This window comes from Heptranchias perlo, chromosome 5 (assembly GCF_035084215.1).
Source record: "Heptranchias perlo isolate sHepPer1 chromosome 5, sHepPer1.hap1, whole genome shotgun sequence".
Lineage (NCBI taxonomy): Eukaryota > Metazoa > Chordata > Chondrichthyes > Hexanchiformes > Hexanchidae > Heptranchias > Heptranchias perlo.
Window position 1 is genome coordinate 114,482,174 of NC_090329.1, and position 22,650 is coordinate 114,504,823.

The 22,650-nt window shown below is 42.5% G+C and overlaps 1 protein-coding gene across 1 annotated transcript in view; it reads left to right on the plus strand.

Annotated features, from left to right (window-relative positions):
- mfsd4b (major facilitator superfamily domain containing 4B) overlaps positions 1–20,753 on the plus strand; it is a 34,271-nt gene extending 13,518 nt beyond the window's left edge. The window contains exons 2-4 of the mRNA XM_067985057.1: positions 2,323–2,491; positions 3,493–3,609; positions 12,433–20,753. Coding sequence (XP_067841158.1) covers positions 2,323–2,491; positions 3,493–3,609; positions 12,433–13,664 — 1,518 coding nt within the window. The 3' untranslated portion in view covers positions 13,665–20,753. The remainder of the gene's footprint in view (positions 1–2,322; positions 2,492–3,492; positions 3,610–12,432) is intronic.
- Positions 20,754–22,650: the final 1,897 nt, after the last annotated feature.

A 22,650-nucleotide genomic window follows, 5' to 3' on the forward strand; every position in this document is an offset into this window, starting at 1 on the left:
AAATAGTTTACAGGAGCTGAATGCAGTGGGTTAAGGAATGGCAGATGGATTTTAATGTAGACTAATGCAGAGTGATGCATATTAGAACATGGATCATTTGACTAGAATACAAAAAATGGTTATTTGAATCTTGTATATATGTACCATTGGGACTGTTTGGGAGCACTGTGCCTTCAGAAGAAAATTGATGCATTGTAAAGGGTTCAGAGAAGAATGACAAGGAGACCTTGGTAGAACTGAACTGAACCGACAGCACCTCCCAAACCCGCGAACTCTACCACCTAGAAGGACAAGGGCAGCAGGCACATGGGAACAACACCACCTGCACGTTCCCCTCCAAGTCACACACCATCCCGACTTGGAACAATATCACCGTTCCTTCATCGTCGCTGGGTCAAAATCCTGGAACTCCCTTCCTAACAGCACTGTGGGAGAACCTTCACCACACGGACTGCAGCGGTTCAAGAAGGCGGCTCATCACCACCTTCTCAAGGGCAATTGGGGATGGGAAACAAATGTTAGCCTTGCCAGCGACGCCCATATCCCATGAACGCATAATAAAAAAAAGCTTTCACCGCCCTTAGGTGGGGGAAACGTAACCTGCAGGAGCAGTGGTGAGGCTGCTTTCCTATAAATTTATATTGGCAGCACCTCGGACATTATATTAATTTTGCTCCATCCTCTCCAGAGCCGAAGAACACAATGGTAATATGCTGCTGCTAATGAGGAGAACTTAGGGTGCATGAGTTGTATTTACACACTGACCACAGTGCTGACTGTATCTGTAGAAGTGAAATAAGTCTACCCTATAGGTTGCCTTCCGATTTAGGGTTTAATCTGAATAAACCTGCTAAGCCCCATTTAGATAAATTCTGAAATTGTGGTTATAATCTGAATAAAGACAATTATCTGGGTGAAGAGGCACTTGAAATGTTGGTGTTTGCATACCGCAGCTCTGTTGTGACCGATGCAGTTATATTGGTACAGGGAGCAGTTCATCTCTCCTTAGTGATGGGCAGTAATGCACTTTCAGTTATTGTGTCACGTACAAATGGCTGGGAAAAGGAGATGGGGGTGAAAATAATGATTTACATTAATTCCTTTCAGCATTATACTTTGTAAGTGTCACCTTGGCTCGGTGATAGCACTCTTACCTCTGAGTGAAAAGGTTCAAGCCCCAGTCCAGGCCTTGAGCACATAATTCAGGCTGAAATTCCAGTGCAGTACTGAGGGAGTGCTGCATTGCCAGAGGTGCTGCCTTTCAAAGGAGACGTAGAAGATCCCATGGCACTATCTGAAGAGGAGGAGCAGGGGAGTTTTCCTGGTCTGTTGGCCAACATTTATCCCTCAACCAACAAACTGGTTGCCACATTTGCCAAGATAACAACAGTGAGCACGCTTCAAAAGTACTTAATTGGCTGTGAAGCACCTTGGGATGTCCTGAGGACGTGAAAGGTGCTATATAAATGCACGTTTTTCTTTCAAGTAGTAGTTACTTGAATTATTGTATATTTGTTTCTTCCAAAATTGTTTTGTTGATTAAACCCAAAGTATTTTCCTTACGAACATTTTGCTTTATTTTTGGCCTTTTTTAAAAAAAAAGCGTGAGCTTGCTCTCGGCTGATTTTACATGATCCAATCTTAAGAGTAAGTGCTGCAGACTGCACTTCCCTTACCAGAGACACACCAAGTACCAGGATTGGTAAAAGGGTATATCCAGTTGTAGAAAATGACTGCCAATACATCTAAAAATGTACTTGAAGCAATGGGTAGTGTTTTACTGATTATTTATTATCTGATACAAGGAAAATATCCCTCCCCCTCCCTTTTACCGTGCAGACAAAAAGTGAAAGCTGGGCTCCTGTGTTAGCCCCATTGATGATGATACTGCACAGGGTGGCAGTCAGAAAGGTCGAAGGTTTGATTCCTGGTGTGTGTGCTGACCTCAGCCTGATGGTGGTGAGGCTGCTACATTTAGCGTTGGGCACCTTGGGCAAGAGGAAGGGAAAAACCAGCCCGGTTTCCCGCTCCTGCTCAGTATCCAAAGGGTGAGAAGAGGATTGAACTTCTCTGTGCACCCCTAGCACCATGGTGAATGACCCACTGACACTCGCTGGTGAGGCTGAAGATCAGCCTCATGGTACAGTACTGGCAGACGCTGTGGAACTAGGGGAATTTCAAACAATTTACATCCTCTCTCCAAGGTGGAAGATAGTGGGCCCTGGCACAAACTGCATGTGCTGCTTGAATCTTGTCTCCTTGTTTCACTTGTCAGCTATGCAGTGTAGTGACTCCTGTTTGTCTGTTTTTCTCCCTTCCCAGGGGATGAGCATTGCTATTTTGGGACCTACGTTTAAAGAGTTGGCGACTAACGTCAACAAGAATATCAGTGACATCTCCTACATCTTCGTGGGCCGTTCACTGGGCTATGTAGGGGGCTCGCTGGTTGGTGGGTTACTGTTTGACTGCACAAATCCCCATTTGTTAATTGGTAAGTTCAAGCCTTCCAGTAATAGAATGAATGATGTTGTAAAATGACCACAATCTTGAGTTTATCAAGAATATTGTTTCTATATTGTCTGCCTATTTTTAATAATTAAAATTTAAACGCCACATATTAACTACATACCCCATCCGCATTTAGCACGGGCAGCCGCCTATATCGGGCAAATGGCACTAACCATGTCCATAGATGGCAGTTACAAAGGCGCCGTTTATAATGCATTAAGCGGCCGATTATTTCGGGCAGCTTGATAAGTGCTTGCCCTGTATTTACCCGTTTCAAGGAAAAATTTGCAGGGCTATGGGGAGAGAGTAGGAGAGTGGGACTAATGGATAGCTCTTTCAAAGAGCAGGCACAGGCACAGGGGGTTGCGTACAGCAGGCAAATCACGTTAACACCAATGCACCCGCTATAACTGGTGAAGACTGTATACAAGAGGCTTGCACAGACCAAGAAAATCAATGCTACAGTCTTAAAGTTACATAGTCCTCTCTGTTTAATTTATGCCATTTAAGGTCAGCACAGATTATTGATTGCAGTCTTCTCTGCCTGTCTTTCCCCAGTCCCTGCGCCTCTTTCCTGCCCTTTTCCCTTCTCTTCTCTCCCCCACCACCCACGCTGACGCTGTGTTTCAAAGAACTTGGCACTGATTTCTGATGTCACCCCATAGTTCTCCCTCGCTCGTCTTTTTATTTTTATTTTGACTCGCGTAGTTAAAACCTCGACTTACCTTTATGTCTTTTGTCTGTAATATTGACTGGTTTGGTTGAACAAGGCACTGTACATTTACTTCTTTATCCCTGTGGAGCAGCCACAGACGTATTGATGGCAAGTTTAAATTATTTTTTTTTTGAATGGGAGGAAAGCGGTCATTTTGCCACACGTGTGTGATCACAAGTTTACAACTTCATAAATACCAGAACCTGTTCTGTAGACTCTTACTGATTCTGATCAAATCGCTGATAATGTTGCTGTGGAAATCTCTGTAGGACTTTCGATGCTGATGACTGCACTAGGATTGTATTCTATCCCATGGTGTACGAAGGCACTGCTGTTGATGGCACTGATGTCCCTCATTGGAATTTCAATGGGATTTCTGGATACAGGTTGGTAAATCTTTGAGACGTGTGTGTGTGTGTGTGTGTGTGTGTGTGTGTGTTTGTGTATATGTTCCGTACATGTGAAAGAAATATTCTTGCTATCACAAAGTTAGGAGTAATAGATCTACTTTAGACTACTGCATGGAGCAGTTGGAGCCGGATTCAGGTTTTTACCTCAATCAAGTGTCTGGTCCTGTGTTGATCACAATTCTGGCTAGACAAAGTAATTTGAATGTACTTCTCTTAATTTGTACATCCCCAAAATCTTTCTCCCCATACCCCTGATCCTGAGGGTGGCGACTCGTTGGCGAACAATCCCATATGTGCCAGTGCCCTCACCGTCCGAGTGACAAGAGGGTGTTCAACTGTGGGTACAATACGGTTGAGCCCTACCTTTACCTAATAACCACATGCAGACTTTTCAACAGGTATTACCGATTAGTAACCAGGAGCAGCAACCCTGGCTGATTTTCTCTTTTTTTATCCCCCCGTTCGCTCCCTTACGTCTAAGGATGTTGAGGCCAATTGTGCCCCTATCCTGTTCCATCCCATCACACCGTGCCATCTCCACCCTGCCAGGGATTATACTTGGGACCTCCTGGCTCTCTCTGGTTGAGTACTGGCTCTCTCTGGTTGAGTACTGGCTCTCTCGTGGTGCGTTCACCCATTGAGCCACCTGGTGAACTGCCTCAAAATCATTGCTTTAATTAATACCAGAAGTCTTCACTGTACCTTGATTTTAAAGTAAACCTTTCTCAACTTTTGTTTTGTGTTCAATTTCTCTCTTGTAACTTAATGGTTCTATCTCCCTGTTTTTTTTAAAATCTGTTTTTCATATATTTCAAACCTTACATTTACTTCTGGGGCCCAATCTTGTTCAGTTTCATTTCCGAACTGCTTTCTCCTGGCCCCAAACTTCCATTCTCCCTAAGAAGGTCGAGGTTCTCTTCATTTCAGAGTAATGCTAATATTAGCGAGCACACTGATGACTAAAGTCAGTGAAAGGACAGCAAATATTTCCGGAAAGTTTCAGCAAAAAAAGAATGGGAGGAGTAAATAAAAAATAACTTGCAATTATGTAGCATCTTTCACATCCTTGGGATGTCCCAAAGCACTATTAGTAGTACTTTTGATGTGTCGTCACTGTTGTAAAGTAGGCAAACGCAGCAGCCAATTTGCACACAGCGAGGTCCCACAAACAGCAATGAGAGAAATTACCAGATAATCTGTTTTTGTGGTGTTGATTGAGGGATAAATAGTGAAATGTTTTACATCTACCTGAGAGGGCAGAGGTTGCCTCAGTTTAACGTCTCATCCGAAAGACAGCACCTTCAACAGTACAGCACTCCCTTAATACTGCACTGAAGTTTAGCCTACATTATGTGCTCAATACGTTGCAGTGAGGCTTGAAAGTACAACCTTCTGACTCAGAACTAGCTGTGATCGTGAGTTGTGAGGAGGATGCAAAAGAGGCTTCAGGGTGATTTAGACAAGTTGGGTGAGTGGGCAAATACATGGCAGATGCAGTATAATGTGGATAAATGTGAAGTTATCCATTTTGGAAGGAAAAACAGAAAGGCAGAGTATTATTTAAATGGTGATAGATTGGGAAATGTTGATGTACAAAGGGACCTGGGTGTCCTTGTACACCAGTCACTGAAAGCAAACATGCAGGTGCAGCAAGCAGTTAGGAAGGCAAATGGTATGTTGGCCTTCATTGCAAGAGGATTTGAGTATAGGAGCAAGGATGTCTTATTGCAGTTATACAGGGCCTTGGTGAGACCACACCTGGAGTATTGTGTGCAGTTTTGGTCTCCTTACCTAAGAAAGGATATACTTGCCATAGAGGGAGTGCAGCGAAGGTTCACCAGACTGATTCCTGGGATGACAGGACTGTTGTATGAGAAGAGATTGGGTCGACTCGGCCTGTATTCACTCGAGTTTAGAAGAATGAGAGGGGATCTCATTGAAACACATAAAATTCTGACAGGGCTAGACAGACTGGATGCAGGGAGGATGTTTCCCCTGGTTGGGGGGCGGGGGGGGGGGGGCTGCCAGAACGAGGGTCACAGTCTCAGGATACGGGGTAGACATTTAAGACTGAGATTTCTAGACACAAAAGGCATCAAGGAGTGTGGGGAGAGAGCGGGAATATGGTATTGAGATAAAGGATCAGCCATGATCATATTGAATGGCGGAGCAGGCTCGAATGGCCGAATGGCCTACTCCTGCTCCTATTTTCTATGTTTCTATATTAGAAGCAAGAGTGCTACCACAGAGCCAAGTTAACACTTTAAGTCCTAGGTTCAATCCCCAGTCTGTTCTGAGTTTGGTGATCTCAATCGGGGGCAGTACAGTCTGCCTTGGCCCCCTGCATTAGGAAAGCTTTCTGTTCCTAATTTCTATCCAATGGCTCCTCCTGGAAAATTGATGGGCGTGGATGTCAGCTGAGGACTGCATCAAATTGGCTGTACGACACCGTCTCGGTCCACAGGTGAAGAATGGCCACTTTAGCCAGGTAGCAGAAGATTACAATGGAACCCTAACCCATCTATTCCCCCCCACCCCCACACCTTTATCAGAAGAGCATGGACAACTGAGAGGAAAAAGCAGCAAATGATTTCTGTCCACATATGGAAAAAGTCAGACATAAAAAGACCAGCTGGTCCATCGAGTCTGTCTCGTTCAGCCGTGTTGCACTCCCGACACTCTTCACCCCCATCAGACATTAATCTCCTGGGAGAAGCAACAAAACCAAATTTCAGGGAAAAAAAGTTCTGGGAAAGTCCTCTCCAACTCCGAAGGTGATCATAAACAAGTTCCAGGAGATCACAGTGACCAAAAGACACGTCACCCAACATCCCGCCTACCTTTTGTACGCAGCGATATCAGCTTCCTCCAGGAACTCGTCCAACTCCCTTTTGAACGTTTGCAGCAAATCTGCACTCCATGAGTTCGACAACTTATTCCAAAGGTCTATCACCCTCTGTGAAAAGAAAAACCTCCTGACATCTTAAATTAGTTGCCCCCTCGTTCTTTCGAACTTATTTTATTCAAATAATCTGTCCACTTATACACAGTTTAGTCCCATCACTATTTTAAATACTTCAATCAAAATCCTCCTTAAGTCTATGCTTTTCTAGAATAAATAGACCCAGCTTCCTGAACCTATTGTGAGAGCTAAAAGTTTCTAAACTAGGTATTAATCTGATGACCCTCTTCTGAACCTTTTCCAGGGCCTATATATCTCCTACTTTGTGAGTGGACCAGAACTGGACACAGTGTTCTAGATGAGACCTAACCAAGGACATTATGGTGCTTTTTGCTTTATATTGGATTGTCCCAGCAATACATCCTGGTATTCTCTTTGCTTTCACTATAGCCTCTTGGCTCCGGTTGTGGACCTTTAGACTTCTGCGCTGTAACACCCAGATCTCTTTTGTTATCAACAGACTTTAATTCAGAGCCCAGCATGGTATACACATACTTGGCATTAGCCCTACGCACATGCATTGCACTAGATTGTATGTCATCTGCCAGATACAGGCCCGTTTCCCCATCGCATCTAGATCAGATTGTAATTTTTTTCTCCGAGTTCTGACACCAGCACAGATCATCGTGCCATCTGCGAACTTGTGGACAGTACCCCCAATGCCTTCATCCAGATCATTGATACAAGGTGTGAAGAGTAACGGCCCTAACACCGATCCTTACGGGACTCAACTTGTAACTGGTCTCCACACACAGTCACTACCATTAATGACAACCCTCTGTCTAGGAAAATACAACCAATTCCCGATCCATCCCTAACTGCCCGCCAATCCCACAGGAACTCTATCTTATGTAACAACTAATTGTGTGGTACCTTGTCAAAAGCCTATGGAAAGTCCAAATATACAATGTCTGCAGGGCTACCTTCATCCATTGAGCTAGTAACTTCCTCGAAGAATTCAACCAGTTTGGTAAGACGTGATCTTTTCCAGAAGCCATGTTGTGTGTCGCTAGTAACTCCATCTCTGTCAAGGTGGTTGTATGGCGCATCCCTACTGATCCCTTGCTACTTTCCTAAAACTGATGTGAAGCTAATGGGCTTATAATTTCCTAGTTCTGACTTGTTGCCCTTATTATTGGTACAACATGAGCCTCCCTCCAGTCTCCAAGAATGGTCCCACACCCCAGCGAGCTATTGAATATATGAGCAAACAACTCACTCAGTGCAGCTCCCATTTTTATTTAAGCAACCTTGAGTAAATGCCTTCTGCATCAGATGACGAGACCCCTTATTCTCTGCAGGATTAGAATTGCATTTATTTTAATATTTACAATTTTAGTGTTGACAACACAGTACATTAATGGTAACTGAGCACAGTCTACAGGGGTAATGATTGATGCAAAGTAGCCATTTAATACCTCCACCATGTCCTGGGAGTCCACTTGAAACGGCCCTCTGACTCCTAACATAAGTAAAAGCGACTTTACCATTTCTACCACAACTTTCTTTCCCACTAACCTTTTGGCTGCTCTGACAGCAGTTTTCGCTATGTTATCGGAACACGATACCAATCCCTATTCTCCTGACAGTTATTTTCTTTTAATCTGTAAAAGTATTTCTGCTTATGTTTTAGGCTTCCCAAATGAAAGCCTTTTTGCACTAAAATTGGTGCTCCATTACGCAAGTGTGCCATTTTATGTTTCTACACCAACTATACATTTTTAAGATTTATAAACAGTACCCCACCGTACTGAAGAAGTCCAGATCAGGTTCACATTCTGTTGCGTTGATGGTGTCAGTGTGTTTATGAAGGCTGTCCATCTACCTGAGTATTAATACTTCTGAAGATCCCTTCCCCCCCCCCCCACCAGTTTTATCTTTCACTAGCTCTTTAAATAAATCAGGACTGTGTGTGACCTGCTGGTGCTCTGTCTCTCTCTGGCCAGCTGACAATGGAGCAAGTAGCCAGCAGGATTTACAGTCAACATGTATCCTGCTCCACTCAATGAAAACAACTTGCATTTATTTAACGGTTTTAATGTAGGTAAATGTCCCATGGTGTTTCACAGAGGCATAAGGAAAATATGGAATCTGAGCCAAAGGAGGTATTAGAAGGGGTGACCAAAAGTTTGGTCAAAGAGGTGGGTTTTAAGAAGGGTCTTAAAGTAGCAGAGGGAGGTGAAGAGGCAGAGATGTTTACAGAGGTAATTCCAGTGCATGAGGCCAAGTGGCTGAAGGCATGGCTGCTACTGGTGGGGTGAAGGAAGTGGGGTGCACAAGAGGCTGGAGTCAGAGGAGCAGAGTTCAGATGTAGGGGTGGGGGGGCTGAAGAAGGTTACAGTTATGGAAGATGCAGGGTCAACGGAGGGATTTAAACATGAGGATGACTATTTTAAATCTGAGGTGTTGGTGTGCCAGGAGCCAGTCAGAGAGCACAGAGGTGATGGGCGAGTAGGACAGTGCAGGATATGATACCAGCAGCAGAGTTTTGGATGAGCTGGAGTTTACAAAGGGTGGGTAATGGGAGGCTGGCCAGGAGAGCATTGGAATAGTCGAGTCTGAAGGTGACAAAGACATGGGTGAAGGATTCAGAAACTAGTTTCAAACAATGCCAACAAGTTGACTATAGTACTGTCTAGTTCCTATATTAACTGCACCCCGATTTAAAAAACTCGCACTTTTGTAAAAAAAAGATTGTAGCACTATAAGGTTTGCATTAAAGCAGTTTGTTTTAATTATGATAAATTATTGACAACTGATTGTTGCTGAAAAAACATATTGGATTCAAACCTCCGCTTCTAGAATAGAAGGAACTCCTCGGATTGTGGTTTGCCCAGTTGTAGAGTCTGGAATCGGTGACTAATTCTAGTTAAATGTGCAGTGCTGTGTTTTGGGGGGTAGCAAAAGGATGGGTGACATTGGTAACAGCTTGGAACAGTTCAGTAATCTGTTACTAAAGTAACTGGATCTGAGTGACATTTTTAATGTTAGAAACGGACTGTTCACAGGTATGAAGAAAAAATACAAGTCCACTGGGCGGGATCTTGTGCAAAAGTTTTTCTAAACCTGTAGCGAAACAGAAATAGTATACAAGAAGATGGTTCTGAAGTTTAATCAATGAGTTTTTGAATGTATTTAAATCAAGTTACATGCTAGTTTTAAAGATGTCAAATCGCTGAGATTAAACTGAGATCTGCTTTTGAGCTGCATCTGAATTCGATTCTTCGTTTCATTTCCAGAATTCTTCCAGCAGTATTGAGCTGATTAGCTGCATGATAACCAGGATTGGGGCAATGTCTATTGATTAAAATAACTAGCCGAGATCTTGAAACGATTCCAGGCAGCTGGGAATGTCAGCAAGGACTGGCCAAGACTGTTTCCTTAGCTAGGGTCAGAAAAATGGATTCTGTAAAGAACGTGCAAGAAAAAGTCGAAAAGGACTTGACTCCCCGTTCCTTTGACTCTTGACCTGTCCATTCCTTTGACTCTGGCCTTTTGTACGTCCTCCCCTCCGTTGGTCCCACCATTAACAGCTGGGCCATTAGCCGCCTAAGCCCCACATGTTTCCAGTGGCAGAAGGGTCAGTAACCAGACGACACGGATTTAAGGTGATTGGCAAAAAAGCCAGACGCGACATGAGGAAACAATTTTTTATGCAGCGAGTTGCTATGATTTGGAATGTACTGCCTGAAAGGGTGGTGGAAGCAGATTCAATAGTAACTTTCAAAAGAGAATTGGATAAATACTTGAAGGGAAAAAATTTACAGGGCTATGGGGAAAGAGCAAGGGAGTGGGACTAATTGGATAGCTCTTTGAAAGAGCCGGTACAGGCAAAATGGGCTGAATAGCCTCCTCCTGTGCTGCACCTACTATGAAAGGAGAAATGACCACTTGGCCCAGTAAGCTTGTTTCTCTACCAGCCTAGCACCCATTTTGAAAGTCCAGTTTTATCTCTGTGTGTTTTTTTCAAAGCATTAAAAATACAGATTAGCACAAAGTCAAAATCAGTCGAGATTTCAAAACCAGGAAAGCTGGAATTCTGAAATTAAAACGTAAAATACACAAGGCCAGTCAGCATTTGAAAATACAGTTTAACATTTCATTAGTACACCTTAACCTTTCAGTTGCAGACTGACCTGCTGGGTACTCCCAGAACTTTCTCTTTATTATTTCCGATTTCTTGTATTTGGAGTTTTGTATTATAGGTTGTTGACTTTGTGGCAACCTGCACTTTGCAAATTAAAATCTGTGCTGCCTTTTTAAAAATTTGTTCATGGGATGTGGGCGTCGCTGGCAAGGCCAGCATTTATTGCCCATCCCTAATTGCCCTTGAGAAGGTGGTGGTGAGCCGCCTTCTTGAACCGCTGCAGTCAGTGTGGTGAAGGTTCTCCCCACTGCTGTTAGGTAGGGAGTTCCAGGATTTTGACCCAGCGACGATGAAGGAACGGTGATATACTTCCAAGTCGGGATGGTGTGTGACTTGGAGGGGAACATGCAGGTGGTGTTCCCATGTGCCTGCTGCCCTTGTCCTAGGTGGTAGAGGTCGTAGGTTTGGGAGGTGTTGTCGAAGAAGCCTTGGTGAGTTGCTGCAGTGCATCCTGTGGATGGTACATACTGCAGCCACTGTGCGCCAGTGGTGAAGGGAGTGAATGTTTAGGGTGGTGGATGGGGTGCCAATCAAGCGGGCTGCTTTGTCTTGGATGGTGTCGAGTTTCTTGAGTGTTGTTGGAGCTGCACTCATCCAGGCAAGTGGAGAGTATTCCATCACACTCCTGACTTGTGTCTTGTAGATGGTGGAAAGGCTTTGGGGAGTCAGGAGGTGAGTAACTCACCGCAGAATACCCAGCCTCTGACCTGCTCTTGTAGCCACAGTATTTATGTGGCTGGTCCAGTTAAGTTTCTGGTCAATGGTGACCCCCAGGATGTTGATGGTGGGGGATTCGACGATGGTAATGCAGTTGAATGTCAAGGGGAGGTGGTTCGATTCTCTCGTTGGAGATGGTCATTGCCTGGCACTTATCTGGCGCGAATGCCTGTGACTATAATACAGTTGCTCCATCGGCAGGTTCCCCTCCCCTCCAATTTCCCCTGTTTTCTGGCCTTTGTGCACTGTTCCCATGCTTTTCACTTATACATCTTTTTGTTCTTTTATCCATGCCTTTGTCATTATTTCAATACTCTCCTGACTGACCTTCCATCTCACCCTCCACCCTCTGTGTAAGCTTCAGCTCGTCCAAAATTCTTGTCCCGCATCAGGTCCTGCTCACGTTTCTGACCTTACTGACCTGCATTGGCTCAGTCCTCGAGTTTAAATTCCTCCATGGCCTTGCCCCATCCTATCTCATCCTTGTTTTTAAATCCTTTTATGACCTTGGCCCTCCCTCCTTGCCCCATCCTCTAGCTCTGGTCGCTTGTGCACCCTCTCCTCAGTTGGTCCCACCATTGGCAGGTGGGCCTTTAGCTGCCTAGGCCCCATGCTATGGAATTCCATCCCTAAAACTGTCTACCTCTCCACCTCCCTTTCCTTCTTTAGAACCCTCCTTAAAATCTACTTCGGACCAAGTTTTTTGTCATCTGTCCTAACGTCTCCCCTTTGGCTCAGTGTCTATTTTTGTCTAATTACGCTCCTTGGGACATTTATCTGCATCATTCCTGAAACATTAACCTGTCTTTCCTCTTTGCAGATGCTGACAGACCTGTGCATTTCCAGCATTTATAGTTTTTGCTTTTTAATTATACAGTTTGATTTAGTGGCCTTCGAAGTAGATGAGAAGGGCCCACCTTGACTGCATTTGAAATGACTGCAGTAAATAACCAATTTTCTTTTCTGTTTACAGGTGGAAATTTGCTTATTTTGCTTCTGTGGGGCGAGAAAGTTGGACCCTACATGCAGGCCCTGCATTTCAGTTTTGCTTTAGGTGCATTCGTGGCTCCGATCCTAGCAAAACCGCTGCTGGGCAACTTACAAAAGACCATCAACGGAACTGGGAACGGCCTGACCAACATGGCCCCCCTGCAGATTAACACCAAAAACAGTTGGGTGCACATTCTGAAAACAACTGTTTTGAGCTTCAACCCTTTTATCTGGACATACCTCATCATTGGCAGCTTTGTGTTTTTAGTTTCCTTGATGTTCTTCATAATTTATTCAAGGAGCAGTCCAAACCGAGGAAAGGCTGGGGTTTCTTCGCAGGAGGTGCCGTTTGCAAGATACCACAATGCTATTCTGTTCCTTCTGTTTTTCTTCTTCTTCTGGTACGTAGGAGCTGAGGTGGCCTACGGATCCTACATCTTTACCTACGCAAAAGACTTTGTTCACATGGAGGACAACCAGGCCGCAGGCTTAAACTCCTTGTTCTGGGGGTCGTTTGCAGCAGCAAGGGGACTCGCGATATTTTTTGCTGCATGCCTTCACCCCGGAACTATGATACTGCTCAGTCTAATAGGCTGCACCATTTCTTCCCTGTTTCTGACGCTTTATAACACCAGTCTCGTCTCTCTGTGGGTGGGCACTGGGATTTACGGAGCCTCGATGGCCGCCACCTTTCCCAGTGGCGTTTCCTGGGTTAAGCAGTACACGAGCACCACCGGAAAGTCGGCCGCTCTCTTTGTTTTTGGAGCCGCCTTAGGTGAGATGGTGGTTCCGGCTTTGGTCGGATTCCTCCAAGGTATCGATGCTATCAAGCGTTACCCGGTATTGATGCTGACGGCTTTGGGGACCTCCACAATGACGGCCATCTTGTTCCCTGTGATGTACAAGCTGGCTTCATCCCAGAGCAGTGTCAAGTCGGAGAGTGAAGACCAAAAAGCTTTGTTAGCGTCGGGGCCTAATGAAGATGAAGACGATGATGGTGCTCCAGAGGAATGGAATGATGCAGATTTTGAAGTAATTGAAATGAGTGATGTTAAGAATGGCACAGACAAGACCCCAGTTGGAGAAGCTTCAAAAAAGGCCACTGAGCAGTTCTCTCCAGAACATGGTTCTTTTCCTTCTCTTTCCTCCCCATTGTATCTAGGTGGCTCGCCAAAAAAGAAACTACTTAACTTGGAGAGAGAAAAAAATGACTGAACATTTAAAAAAAAATTGAGCAGAATTCTGGATATGTTTACAAGTAGGTGTTTTTTGCATCAGCAGAAGACACAGAGGAAGAATTAAAGGTGACCCTAGATCTGAATTAAATTTAAACATTTGATTTTTGTGTGTCAGTCAAAAAAAATCTATGAAAATGTGAATACGTAAGCAGATTGCTCATAATTCTGTGATTATGATTAGGCTAAATTAGCACTGGTTTAAATAAGAGTAAATTTTATGTTGAGATTTTGATGTCTAGAAAGGATTTAAATGTTTGCATGACAATTTGTAACTCCTGTAGAGGTCTGGGAAGTTATGTAGCACCATCAGCAGGAAGCTTCTGGGGAACTAGTTCTAATTGTTTTCTGTATTGTTTCTCTATTGGATTATCTGTCAGATCTTAACTATAATCTTCATTTAATCTACAAGAACTTCATGGTCACTGGGGTGAAGAACCATTCTTAGAAAAAACATCGCGTGACAAATATTCTATTTGGAATTCACCTTTACTGCAAGATGGAATCCTTAAAACCTCCAATTGTGGTGTTGTGCATTTATGGGGAAAAGGTTGGATGTAAAATGTGTAATCCAACGATAGGACACCTAATTCAGGTGAGTGTGCTGTCTGTGCGCACTCAACACACTGGAAATACACAACTATAATATTTGAAAAATAAAAATGTAAAAGGATATGAGGAGAAAGAGCAGTGAAATAGGACTAAGTGAATTAGCTCTTTTAGAGAGCTGGTGCAGACGTGATGGGCCGAATGGCCTCTTTCTGTGCTGTAAAATACTAAGATTCTATATGTCCATTATCATTGTATCATGGTGACCAAACCTAGTTGAGGAACAAATGGCCCATTTGATATTTGGAACAGTGGTTGAAGTAATATGAGCAAAATTCACACATTTGTGACACCGCTAATAAAAGGCTGATCCAACTCATAATATCTGCATTGTGTACTGGAGATCAAAGACTTCTGAATGTCTGAGAGAAAACCTGAGTTGCTTCTGGAAGCAAAAGCACTCCACATCAGTGCTATGGTTATAGCTTAAATGCACAATAAGCTCTCTGGACTTTAGGCATGTTGGGTGTGTCTCTAGAGGGAGGCTGTGCACACGGGCAAATAGGAACTCTCTTCACGTTTGCATTTCTCAGTAGTTTGGTTTGGAGACTATGGTGATGGATTTCCATATGTGTTGGCCACCTGTCTGACCGAAAATAACCCAGTAACTTAATAGAAAGCAGATTCCTCGGGATTAAAATATCCAAATTAAATTGTCATTATTACAAATGAATTAGTCGTTGTACTTTGAATTCTGGTTACTGGTTCTGTATTGTCCAGAACCACTGGAAAAATCACTGAGAAGTTCCTTATTGGAGTGTTTGAAAAGTTCTGTTTCATCAGTATATGTTGTGAACTGACCACAAGCCATGACTGCTGGACTGTTGTGAATATTTGCACTGGAATACCTGCGAGCTGGAATGATGGTTATATTTTTTTTAAGTTAGCAACTGACTATATAAAGTTAGTTGATAGTATATGAAAAATATGCATGGTACATTACAGGTGTGGGGAAAAAAGCTGTACAATTCCAAGCCATTCTGTGTATGTTTCTGATCCATTAAATGAAAAGCAATTTAAACCCTTTCTAAGGTGAGTGTGTGTGGGGAGGTTTTATTAATGTGTTTGCAGTACTTGAACCACACTACGGTGTTTGCTCTGCTAGATTCTTGGGAGTGGGGGCTTTACTTTGACCAATCTGTAACGTGAAGCTATTTAAATGAAGTTTCATTCTGCGCCTTGTGATCAGGAAGGGGCATTTTAAAGGGTATGGGGTGCAGTATCTCACATAATATGGCTGATGAGAACCCAGTTCACTGAACTGTAAATAGCTACTTGATATTTTCTTTTATGAAGGAAAAGAAATCCCTATTATATGTTAGCAACTATGTTTGCTTTGCATATAAATAATTCTTGCTCATATTTTAAAGTTATTATTGTAAATGTGTTTTTGACTACACAGGATCAGTATGTTTTTGATTTACTGTCCAGATATCAATGTTAATGTTGGCTGATATTGTGACTATAAGCACTGCCTCTGAAAGACAGCTGGTTATCAGTTTCAGAACTCAGGCTCCTAATGGAGCATCTGACTAAATGTTATTTCAAATAGTGGCATGGAACTCTAAGTACAGCTAAAGACATTATTTGTACCTGATTGCAGGAATGCTCCATATCAACCAAGATTGGGAAGATTCCTTTTTATGTTTTCAGAAATGGCCTGAACAGCAATAACTGAGCATAAGGACTCGAGCTGACAGCCTTTATCATCAGTTAAGATGCTGTCCTGAATTTCCTAGTGCAGTATTTATTGGTAGGCCTGCAGATTGGGAGAAGCAGGTGGAATGGTATCCATCATACATACTACAATGGTCATTTTCTTGATAACATCTTTGCATTTTAATAGTTTAAAACTAGTCCTATATTCAGTTGCTTTACATGACTGATGTCTGTGACACGTCACAAATTTGTTATGAATATACTGATGATTGTGGATAGCATGAAGTATTTTTCTGATAATTGAAATGAATTAGTAGCATTGGACTAAGCTCAGTAAAAGCAGAAGAAGGAAGTTGTCTTTACCTAGGTGTAAGCTTTTGCTTTCTAAATTTACCAGTGCATCAGTTCTGATGCACTGGTAAATTTACGCTAAATTGTAATGATCGGAGGTTTTTACAAATCTTATTACTGGGATGTTGCAGCATTAATGTTTAAACCTGAATGTCTTATTCACACTGTGAAAATCTGTGTCTAGAAATAGCTGCTTACAATGATGTAAATCTGATGCTATGTTTTAAACGCTGAGAAAAGATTCTCAAATCATGATACCTGATTTGCTGTAGTTGGGTTTGCCAAGCAATAGATATTCTAAAGAGGAAAATAAAATTGAAATTCTTTTAAAATAAGTAATTCTAGAAGTAGGCTGGCATTATTAGATGAATATTACATACACTAGTACAGTCTAGGCATGTTCCCACAAGGCAGAAAGGTAGAGCAACTAACGCCAGAGCTCCCTGGATGACAAAAGAGATGGTGAGTAAGATGGAACGGGAAAAAAGGGGCACTTGTGTTATCAGATTGATAAAACAAGTGAGAATCAGGCAGAATCTAGAAAGTTCAGAGGGAAAGTGAAAAAGGAAATGAGGGGCAAAGAGAGTATGAGAATAGACTGTCAGCCAACATAAAAGGGAATCCAAAAGTCTTCTACAGGCATGTAAACAGTAAAAGGGTAGTAAGAGGAGGGGTGGGGCTGATTAGAGACCATAAAGGAGATCTACTCATGGAGACAGAGGGAATGGCTGAGGTACTAAATGAGCACTTTGGCAGCATTTTCTTCCTTGGTAAAGACAGATGCAGAGTCTCAGTAAAGGAAGATATGGTTGAGATACTGGATGGGCTAAAAATTGATAAAGAAGAGGTACTTGAAAGGCTAGCTGTACTTAAAATAGATAAGTCACGCAGTCCAGATGGGATGCATCCTAGGTTGCTGAGGGAAGTAAGGGTGGAAATTGCAGAGATGCTGGCCATAATCTTCCAAACATCCATAGATACGGGGGTGGTGCCAGAGGACTGGAGAATTGCAAATGTTACACCCTTGTTCAAAATCCGGGACAGAATTAGCAGACACTTGGACAAGGGTGGATTGATTAGGGAAAGCCAGCACGGATTTGTTAAAGGCAAATCGTGTTTAACTAACCAGATATTTTTTTTGATGAGGTAAAAGAGAGGGTAGGTGAGGGCAATGCAGTTGATGTGGTGTACATGGACTTTCAAAAGACATTTGATGAAGTGCCGCACGGTAGGCTTATCATCAAGATTACGGCCCAAGCAATAAAGGGGGCAGTAGCAACATGGATACAGAATTGACTAAGTGACAGGAAACAGAGAGTAATGGTGAAGGGTTGGTTGTTTTTCGGACTGGAGGGGGGGTGTACAGTGGTGTTCCCCAAGGGTTAGTGTTGGGACCACTGCTTTTCTTGATGTATATTAATGACTTGGACTTGGGTATACAGGGCACAATTTCAAAATTTGCAGAAGACACAAAACTTGGAAGGGTAGTAAACAGTAAGGAGGATAGTGATAGACTTTAAGAGGATATAGATAGACAGGTGACATGGGCAGTCTAAATTTAATGCAGAAAAATGCGAAGTGATACATTTCGGTAGGAAGAATGAGGAGAGGCAATATAAACTCCAGGGCACAACTCTAAAAGGGGTACAGGAACAGAGAGAGCTGAGGGTTTATGTGCACAAATGGTTGAAAGTGGCAGGGCAGATTGAGAAAGTGGTCAAAAAAGCATACGGGATCCTGGGTTTTATAAATAGAGTCATAGAGTTCAAAAGTATGGAAGTCATGATGAACCTTTATAAAACACTGGTTCAACCACAACTGGAGTATTGTGTTCAGTTCTAGGCACCGCACTTTAGAAAAGATGTGAAGGCCTTAGAGAGGGTGCAGAAGATATTTACGAGACTGATTCCAGGGATGAAGGACTTTAGTTATGTGGCTGGAATGGAGAAGCTGGGATTGTTCTCCTTGGAACAGAGAAGGTTGAGAGGAGATTTGATAGAGGTATTCAAAATCGTGAAGGGTCTAGACAGAGTAGATAGAGAGAAATTGTTCCCATTGGCAGAAGGGTAAAGAACTAGAGGATATAAATTTAAGGTGATTGGTTCTTTTGCCAAAGGTGACATGAGGAAAAACTTTTTTACACACAGTGATTAGGCTGTAGAATTCACTGCCTGAGGGGGTGGTGGAGGAAGATTCAATCATGGCTTTCAAAAGGGAACTGGATAATTACTTGGAAGGAAAAAATTTGCAGAACTACGGAGATAGGGCGGGGAGTGGGACTAGCTGGATTGCTCTTGCACAGAGCCGGCGTGGATTCGATGGGCTGAATGGCCTCCTTCCGTGCTGTAACCTTTCGATGATTCTATTGAGTATTGCAGTTCTTAATTAAACCTGAAGTAAAGGGAATTAAGGGTTACGGGGAGCGGGCAGGAAATGGGACATGATTTTAGATTTGAGGTTAGGACCAGATCAGCCGTGATCTTATTGAATGGCGGAGCAGGCTCGAGGGGCCGATTGGCCTACTCCTGCTCCTATTTCTTATGTTCTTACATTAAATTAAATCTCCTCTACCTTGGGGAGACCAAATGCGGATTGGGTGAACGCTTTGCTGATGACCTCTGCTCAGTCCGGAAGCATGACCCTGACCTGCCAGTCGCTTGGCCTCTTACACTGTTCCAATGAAGCTCAACTGAAGCTCAAGGAACAGCACCTAATCATTCATTTAGGCACTTTACAACCTTCTGGACTAAACATTGATTTCAATAACTTCAGATCATAACCACTGTTCCCATTTTTTTCAGACAGCAGGTGCTGGTAATGGTTCTGCTGTTGCCATTTACAGCTCCTCTAGACCCAGCTTGTTTTTTTACTTGTCCCATTAGCACCTTCTTTGCCTTGCACCATCATCCCTTTTGTCATTTAATCACTGACGCCCTCCACGCTATCACTGACCTGCCCTTTTGTTCCTTCCTTGATTCCCCCTTCCCCTTTCCCTGGCTCTGTACTTTGTTTAAAAACTGTTTAATCATCATCATCTTCTAGTTCTGACAAAAGGTCTTCGACCTGAAACGTTAACTCTGTTTCTTTCTCTACAGATGCTGCCTGACTTGCTGAGTAGTTCCAGCATTTTCTGTTTTTATAATACTTACATTACCTTTTTAATGCATTTATTATAATCCTCGTCCCATGAGAAGCAGACGGAGTTGTGCTGTGGTCCCTTTCTTTATGTAGAGTAATATAGTTTCAGATGGATGCAGTTGAAAGGAGAGGAGGTTATTAATATTGATCAGTGGGTGGATGATAGTAGGATTGATGCCAGATAAAATTTTTACTGGTGCTGTTTGCTTTTTAGCTGTTAGCAAATATAGCTGTGTTTTGTTGCTGATTTTGATATTGTAGGTGTATAGTGCCATTAGTTTTCCAGTGCCATTAGTTCTCCTTATTTGATACAGGTTTTTAGTATGTGAAGAGGTGTACACACTTTGCTTAGCAGGCACTCTAATTTGTTGTTTTTGTACTATATTTGTTTTGTGATGGGTGGGTGGATTTACAAAGGCAATCAAAACAAATAGTAGCAGATTGACAGAAATGGGGCTTTTTATTAATCCTTTCTTCAAAAGGTAAACTAAAACTAATCCTAATGATGTAAAATGGATGTGTATGCTCTTGAGCTAGAATCTGTGATCCCTATACCACTTGTGAAATAACAATCCAGTGCAAGTGTAGATGTTCCTCCAAGTATTAACTTGAGTTTGTTGAGAGTTTTTCTTTAATGAGTGTAGTGAGAATTTTTCTGTAACTTTTTCTGACATTTGTTGTTTAAATGGCATGATCATTCTATAAAGGGAATTTATATTACAGTTCCAATCTATAAGTTAATTTATTTTCTTCAAGACAATTGGGGCCATTTGACTATGTAGCTGTTTTTTCTGAATTCATTAGGCTACACACATTCATTCTCTTTTGCATTTGAGGGAAGTGTTGAGAAAGAGTTTTGAATCTTGCCAGAGATTTTGTATTTGCCTTGTCATGAAGTGCAGCTGCTGCCACTTGAATGGTGTATTTATGCCAGTACTATAAACTGCCTGGCCAGAAGGAGGACACAGGGACATTCAGAAGCCTTGCCACCTGGGAGATATGAATTCTGTATTTGCATTTAGCTTTATATAAAATTTCAGTCCAATTATCCATGTAAAAATATAGAACAAATCTTAATTTGTAAATCAGTATGTTTTTGGATTGCTCAGAAACTTGTGGTTTGGTTATGGCTCCTGGTGAATCCAGTACTAGCGAGAACCACCAAGTTTGTTTTGAAGGTAATCTGGGGGGGGGGGGGGGGGTGAAAGATTATTTTCCAAAGAGTTCTGCACTTTTATTTTGATTGTTTTATGTAACAATGAGCTCTGAAAACTCTAGCTGGTGAAAATAAAGATTTTGTGCTCAACAAAAACAGTTGAATTTTTGCATTTAAATGATGCTGTTCAGATTATTAAAGTGTTAGCTGTATCTATATGTATTCTTAATACTACACTTTCACATAGTATCAAAGAACATTACCAATACAGGGTGCTGATCCCTTTTCCATGGTTTTTACAAAATGAGGCTAAATTTCAGGTAATGATGTGTCAGTTTGAGATAGTTGAGAGCATTCAAATAATTGAAAAATGGATTTTGATCCCCAGGACAAATAAAAGTGTCGAAGAGGTGGTTTTTTTTTTTAGGGAGGTGGAGGCTGAGGGAGTATTAAAGGAAGAAATTCCAGAACATGGGGCCTATGTGGCTGAAGGCACGGATAGGTGGTAATGCTGCTGGGTGACAGGGACACAAAGGCTAGTCGGATGAAAGGAATTTTAAGGGGAGATAGTTTAGAGTGTTGGAGGAAGTTAGCTATAGTAAGGGCCAAGGCTGAGGAAGAATGAGGAGATATGTTAGCAGGACTTTGTGAGGCATAGGCTAGAGACAAGAGATTTGGATGCATTGAAGTTTATGGTGGATGGGAGACTGCAAGAGTTCTGCAGTGCAGTGTCCTAGGCCCAACTTTTTTCAGCTGCTTCAAAGACCTTCCATCAGGTCAGAAGTTCACTGATGGTTGTACAGTGTTCAGCTCAATGTGCAATTCCCCAGCTAATAAAGCAGTCCATGCCCATGTGAAAGACCTTAACATCCAGGCTTGGGCTGATTAGTGCAAATGTTTTTTGCCACTTGAGTCAGGCAATGACTATCTCCAACACAAGAGCTAACCACCACCACCACTTGACATTCAATGGCACTACCATTGCAGAGTCCCCTACCACCAACAACCTGGGGGTCACTATTGACTAGAAACTGAACTGGACTAGCCAAATAAGTGCAGTGGCTTCTTGAGCCTCTCCACCACCTACAAGTCAGGAGCGTGATGGAATACACTCGAAGCTTGACATCAGGACAAGGCAGTCTGCTTGATCGACACCCCCATCAACTAACTTAAACATCCATTCCCTCCATGACCAGGACACACTGCAGCAACTCACCAAGACTTCTTCAGCAGCACCTTCAAACCCACCACCTTGAAGGACAAGGGCAACAGGTGCATGGGATCATTATCCTGACTTGGACATATATCACCATTCCTGCATAGTCACTGGGTCAAAATCCTGGCACTCCCTACCTAACAGCATTATGGGAATACCTTCACCACATGGATGGCAGCAGGTCAAGGTGGTGGCTTATCACCACCTTCTGAAGGGCAACTAGGGATAGGCAATAAATGCTGGCCTTGCAATAAGTGCCACCCGTCTCCCAAGAATAAAAAAAGTGTAACTACAGCCTAAAGATATGACCAACTTATAATGAAATGCAAAGAAAGTGAGATTTTAAAATGGGATAACATTTTAAAGCTATTGCAGCTAGAAAAAAATTATCTTACTACCACTCAGTTTTAAACAAAAATTAAACACATATATACATGCAAAATTTAGTGATTTTAAATTACAACTTTAAAAAATTTTGTAAGAATGTGTTAGCTGAAGGACGATGTCCTTGTCTCTGGGATTCTCTCCTGAAGACACTCCAGGTGGGAGCATACCTTTCAACAGTGCAGAAAATTCCCGCTTACACTGATCCTGTGCACGGAGTTGTCCTGAAGTTCCATTCGACTTGAGGAATGCCAGAGTGCAAGTTCCCATGGTCTCTGCCAATCCTTGCATACACACTCATTTTCCAAAACACACCTAGTATTTTAAACAAGGTAAATTTTTAATTCTGATTTATTCTAATTTAGTGACAGTATCAAACAAATGTAGTTTTAAAATAAAGTCCAGGTTCATGATGATTAGTAGAGTATAACAAATCAGAAGCTACAAAATAAA